At 28.0% G+C, this 6,073-nt stretch overlaps 1 protein-coding gene across 1 annotated transcript in view; it reads right to left on the bottom strand.

Moving 5' to 3' along the window:
- Positions 1-359: 359 nt before the first annotated feature.
- Positions 360-6,073, bottom strand: part of LOC138864131 (uncharacterized) — a 16,971-nt gene continuing 11,257 nt past the window's right edge. Inside the window, exons 8-10 of the mRNA XM_070130178.1 lie at positions 5,726-5,848; positions 5,318-5,508; positions 360-437 (exon numbers count right to left, since the gene is read on the bottom strand). Of these exons, the coding sequence (XP_069986279.1) occupies positions 360-437; positions 5,318-5,508; positions 5,726-5,848 (392 nt within the window). The remainder of the gene's footprint in view (positions 438-5,317; positions 5,509-5,725; positions 5,849-6,073) is intronic.

Consider the following 6,073-nt stretch of genomic DNA (forward strand, 5'->3'; position numbering starts at 1 on the left):
TCATTCTTAAATTTTCCAGGTAGTTGTGACATTGTCATATAATTCTTTTATTGTTTCTATTTGCACTTCAACATTTTCTTTAATTGCTTTCATTTCACTTTTTATCTTTCGGTTTTTGTCTTTCTTTTTTATCGTTTGCTGTTTTTATATTTCATTTCATATAGGTTAACTTACGTCCAAGGGATGCATTTTTATCATAAATTCCATAAGTGGTCATTATTATTAAACCCCGTTGTCGAAGCGTCGGCCAGGTAAATGATTAAGATATTCAATTTGTTACTATGGCATTTCTTGGTATGACAAACCGTCTGTTTCATTTTGCTTCTGAATTATGCCCTGCGTGCAAGGAATGGCCGAAGTTACCATTCCTTGGGAACTGAATGCGGGTCAGCAAGATTACCAGGTAAGACCGATACCACTGCTACTACAAAGTTGTTCTACAGGGAGTATGGGTGCACGTTAGGGTGTCTGTGGCAGGGGGTGAGACACTTCAACATCCAACAGTCCAAAATAATTTACAGCGAGAGAAAAGTTTGTCCATGTCGATTCGCCGATGTTCTGATTAGTGGCCAATCCTCATTTTGAACGAAAATTTGGAATATTTCGGTACTTATAGAGAAAAAATTATTAATCTAGGTGAAAAAAATCGAAAAAAAAATCGATTAAAAAGTCAGCGTGTGATGTGCTGTGTCGACGGGCGTAAACGCAGTATATTCCCTTTAAGAATTAAAGGTCCGATGCTGCGTATTGTTTTTGTTTTTTAGTTCAAAATAAAAATATTTGTTCTGTTGAATACTAGCTCTTTCGGTACTTAAGGTTATAAACATCACCTAAATTTCTTATGCCATTGGTCGGTCCAAAAATATCTGTCTATTCATTGTCGGTCTAAAAAAATATCAGACTATTTTTACGCTCCTCCGTACAAAAAAAAAAAAAGCTAATAATAATAATAACAAATAAAAAATAATGATAATAATGTGCGCCCCTGGTATGTACGCGTCTCCTCTTCGAAGCACCCGAGGTCTCGTCACTAAGCTACATAATGAAAACAAATCAATTGAGACAGCGAGAAATAGCTACCTGAGGTCGGGCCGCACATGAGTAATGGTCCGGGTGAAGCCATACTTTGAAAATCTAACTGAACTCAACTCAACTAATAAACGGGTCCGAATCGCGCATGACGTCACGCGTGATGTCACCTGGGGTTCGACGTTAATCATTAGGTTTAGTCTTAGATCTCCTTGTTTACATGACAGTAAATGAATCAATATTTTGGATGTTGCCATCCTCAAAAGATACTCTTTAATGAGAAAAATAAAGTTTGAAAAACAGTTTTGTTTGCATTATTATAACGTCAATAGAAGGCGCTATTGCAACCTCGATCCTAAGCTAGTTCGATCCCACTAACGTAATTAAAGATTAATTACAAATACATATGTGTGTGTGTGTACGTGTGCTTATATGTGTGTGTGTTTCAATGTGTATCTATCTGTCTGTTTATTCAGCTATCTAATAATCTCTCTCTCTCTCTCTCTCTCTTTCTCTCTCTCTCTCTTTCTCTCTCTCTCTCTCTCTCTCTCTCTCTCTCTCTCTCTCTCTCTCTCTCTCTCTCTCTCTCTCTCTCTCTCCTCTCCCTCCCTCTCTTCTCCTCTCTCCTCTCTTCTCTCTCTCTCTCTCTCTCTCTCTCTCTCTCTCTCTCTCTCTCTCTCTCTCTCTCTCTCTCTCTCTCTCTCTCTCTCTCTCTCTCTCTCTCTGCAACTACAATAATGATGATAATAATTAGAATTATGACGAAAATTACAATAATTATTATAATCATGATCGTAATGGCAATAATGATAATGATTATCAAGACCATTTAAAGTGAAAATATGGCGAAAAGTAACGAAAGCCCATGAGTAGAAAAAACGTTAAAATCTAGCGAATTACTCTCTATTGAGAGAATAGTAAAGAAAACCTTTTTTTTTTTGATGATCTTAGTAACAATTCCCTTAATTATGATAATTTTCATGGTAATTCAATTAATATTGACAATAATGATGATAACAATGATAATAGCTGTAATAAAAATATAATGATAATTATAATGATAATTTTGGTAATTATTGCAATAATAGCAATGATTGACGTTATTCTAATAATTTTCATACTAATGATATCAATAGAAATAATAATAATATTATTATTATTGTTATTATTTTTTCTATTATTGTTGTTATTTTTCTTATTATTGTTTTTATTTTTCTTATTATTGTTGTCATTGTTGCTATAATTATAATTATTGTTATTAACATTATGAAAATAGGTATAATGATGAAAATAATATTTATAATTAGGATAATTATTATTATAACTGCAATAACGATGATAATAATGATAATTATGACGAAAATTACTATAATTATTATAATCATAATAATAATGACAATAATGATAAAAATGATTATAATAATTATCAAGCCTATTCATAATGAAAAAATGGCAAAAAATTAAAAAATCCCACAAGTCGAAAAACGTCAAAATCTTGCGAATTACAATCTTTTTCGAGAATAGTAAAAAAAATTAATTATGATAATTTTGTTGATAATTCCATTAATATTGACAATTATGGTGATAATAATGATAGTAATGGCAATAATCATAAAAAAAGGATAATTATAATAATGATTTTTATAATTATTGCAATAATAGCAATAATTGACGTTATTCTAATAATTTTCTTACTATTACTAATAATAGAAATAATAAGAATAATATTATTATTGTTACTATTTTTTCTATTTTTGTTTTTATTTTGCTTATTATTATTGTTATTGTTATTATTATATTATGATATAATGATGAAAATAACATTCATAATTAAGATAATAATTATCATAACTGCAATAATGATGAAAATTATGACGAAAATTACATCAATCATCATACATCGATGACAATAATGATAAAAATGATAATAATATTCTTTATCAAGTCCATTTATAATGAAAAAATGGCTAAAAGTAATAAGATCACAATTTTCGGGAAAAAAACGTCAAAAGCTAGCGAATTACAGCCTTTTGAGAGAATAGTAAAAAAATTTTTTTTTTCAATTCTAAACGGTATTTTTAATGATTTTAGCAATAATTCCCTTAAATATGATAACTTTGATGATAATTCCATTAATATTGGCAATAATGAGGATAATAATGATTCTAATGACAATAATAATGATAATAATAAAAAAAATTAATGATAATTTGTTTAAATTTTTACAACAATAACAATAATTGTCGTTATTCTGATAATTTTCATACTAAAACTAATAACAGAAATAATAATAATTGTTATTATTTTTTCTATCATTGCTATTATTTTGCTTATTATTGTCATTGTTCCTACAATTATCATTATTATTAATATCATTATAAAAATAGCTATAATGATGAAAATGACATCTAAAATTAAGATGATAATTATTACAACTGCAATAACAATGACAATTATGACGAAAATTACATTAATCATCATAATCATAATAATGACAATTAAGATAAGAATTATGATAATAATAATTATAAAGCCCATTTATAATGAAAAAAACTAAAAGTAATAAAATCCCAAAAGTCGAAAAAACGTCAAAATCCATATAATTACAGCCTCGAGAATAGTAAAAAAAAAAAAAAAAAAAAAAAAAAAAAAAAAAAAAAAAAACTTTTTCCGATTCTTTTAGCAATTAGCATTAGCAATAATTCCTTTCATTATGATAATTTTGATGATAATTCCATTAATATTGACATTAATGATGAAATAATGATAAGGATGACAATAATAATGATATTAAAAATAAAATGAAAATTATAATGATAATTTTGATAACTATTGCAATAATAGCAATAATTGACGTTATTCTAATAATTGTCATAGTAATAATAATAATAGAAATAATATTGTTGTTATCATTTTTCTACTATTGTTGATATTTTGCTTATTATTATTATGTTCCTAGAATTACCTTTATTGTTATTATCATTATAAAAATAGTTATAATGATGAAAATGACATTTATAATTAAGATAATAACCATTACAACTGCAATATTGATGATAATTAGGACCAAAATTATATTAATCATAATGACAAAACTGATAAAAATGATAATAATAATGATTATCAAGCCCATTTGTAATGAAAAAATGGCTAAAAATAATAAAATCCCAAGACGAAAAAACGTCAAAATCCAGCGAATTACAGCCTTTTGAGAGAATAGTAAAAAAAAAAAATAACTTTTCCGATTCTAAATAGTGTTTTTGATTATTTTGGCAATAATTCCCTTCATTATGATAATTTTGATGATGATTCCATTAATATTGACATTAATTATGATAGTAATGAGAATAATAATGATAATAGAAATAATATGATAATTATAATGATAATTTTGATAATTATTGCAATAATAGCAACAATTAACATTATTCTAATAATTTTACTACTACTACTACTAATAGAAATAATGATGTTATTATTGTTATTATTTTGCTTATTATTGTTGTTATTGTTGCTATAATGATCTTAATTGTTATTATCATTATAAAGATAGTTATAATGATGAAAATAACATTTATGATTAAGATAATAATTGTTATAATTGCAATAATGATGACAATTATGACGAAAATTACATTAATCATGATAATCATAATAATACTGACAATAATGATAAAAATGATAATAATGATAATTATCAAGCCCATTTATAATGAAAAAATGCCTAAAAGTTATTAGTCTCAAACGTTGAAAAAACGTCAAAATCTAGCGAATTACAGCTTTTTTAGAGAATAGTAAAAAAAAAAAAAATCCCATAATTATGATAATTTTGGTCATTATTCCATTAATATTAACAATAATAATGATAATAAAAATAAAATTATTACAATGATAATTTTGATAATTATGGTAATAATAGCAATAATTGACGTTATTCTAATAATGTTCATACTAATATTAATAATAATATATGAAAAACAAAAATACATGCATGTGTATATATATATATATATATATATATATATATATATATATATATATATATATATATATATATATATATATATATCATCAGCCTGAGTCAATCCACTGCAGGACGTAGGCCTCTCCCAATCTTTTCTAGCTTTTCCTGTGTTGCGTTTTTTGTTTCCAGTCTTGGCCTTAAAATTTCGTTATTTCGTCACGCCATCTTGTCCTTGGTCTGGCCCTTGGCCTCTTTATGTTATATTTAGTAAAGTCTGTTACTTTCTTTGTCCATCTGTCGTCTTGTCTCCGACATATACCCTACCCATTGACATTTCTTGTTTTTGATGCACCCGAGTATATCTTCCACTTTTCTCTGTTCCCTGATCCATGTCGCCCTCATCCTATCTCTTAAGCTAATTTCCAGTATCGACCTTTTCATCCCTCTCTGGGCACATATTAGTTTCCTCTCCAGTAATTTGGTTGTTGTCCATGTTTCTGATCCATAGGTCATAACTGGGAGGACGCATTGGTTAAAGACTTCTTTTTAAGCATACTGGCAAGGAACCTCTTAGTATGTTACGGTGTCTGCCAGAGGTGCTCCAGCCTAGACTGATGCGTTGCTTTATTTCCTCTTCGCTTGATGTTTTTGTCTGTAAGAGTTGCCTAAGATATATATACTTGTCTACTACCTTTAGCGCTTCGCCGTGTATCTGTTTGAATTGAACTCTACTGTTGAACATGACCTTAGTCTTTTTCTTGTTCATCGTAAGTCCGACTTCTAGACTTTCTCTATTCAGATCATTTATTAATTGCTGCATTTCATTTGCTGATTCACTGAAGAGAACAATATAGTCTGCGAATTTTAGATTCTTTAAGTATTAGTCTCCTATTTTGATCCCCTTTCCTTCCCATTCTTGTTTCTCAAATATTTATTCGAGGCAGGCTGTAAGCAGTTTTACTGAGATGGTGTCGCCCTGTTTAATGCCTTTTTAAATTAGTATTTTATCGGTTTCCGTGTGGAGCTGGATGGTTGCTGTCCCATCTTTGTATATGTCTTATGTATCAATATTTTACAATA

The sequence above is a fragment of the Penaeus vannamei genome, chromosome 15 (assembly GCF_042767895.1).
Source record: "Penaeus vannamei isolate JL-2024 chromosome 15, ASM4276789v1, whole genome shotgun sequence".
Classification (NCBI taxonomy): domain Eukaryota; kingdom Metazoa; phylum Arthropoda; class Malacostraca; order Decapoda; family Penaeidae; genus Penaeus; species Penaeus vannamei.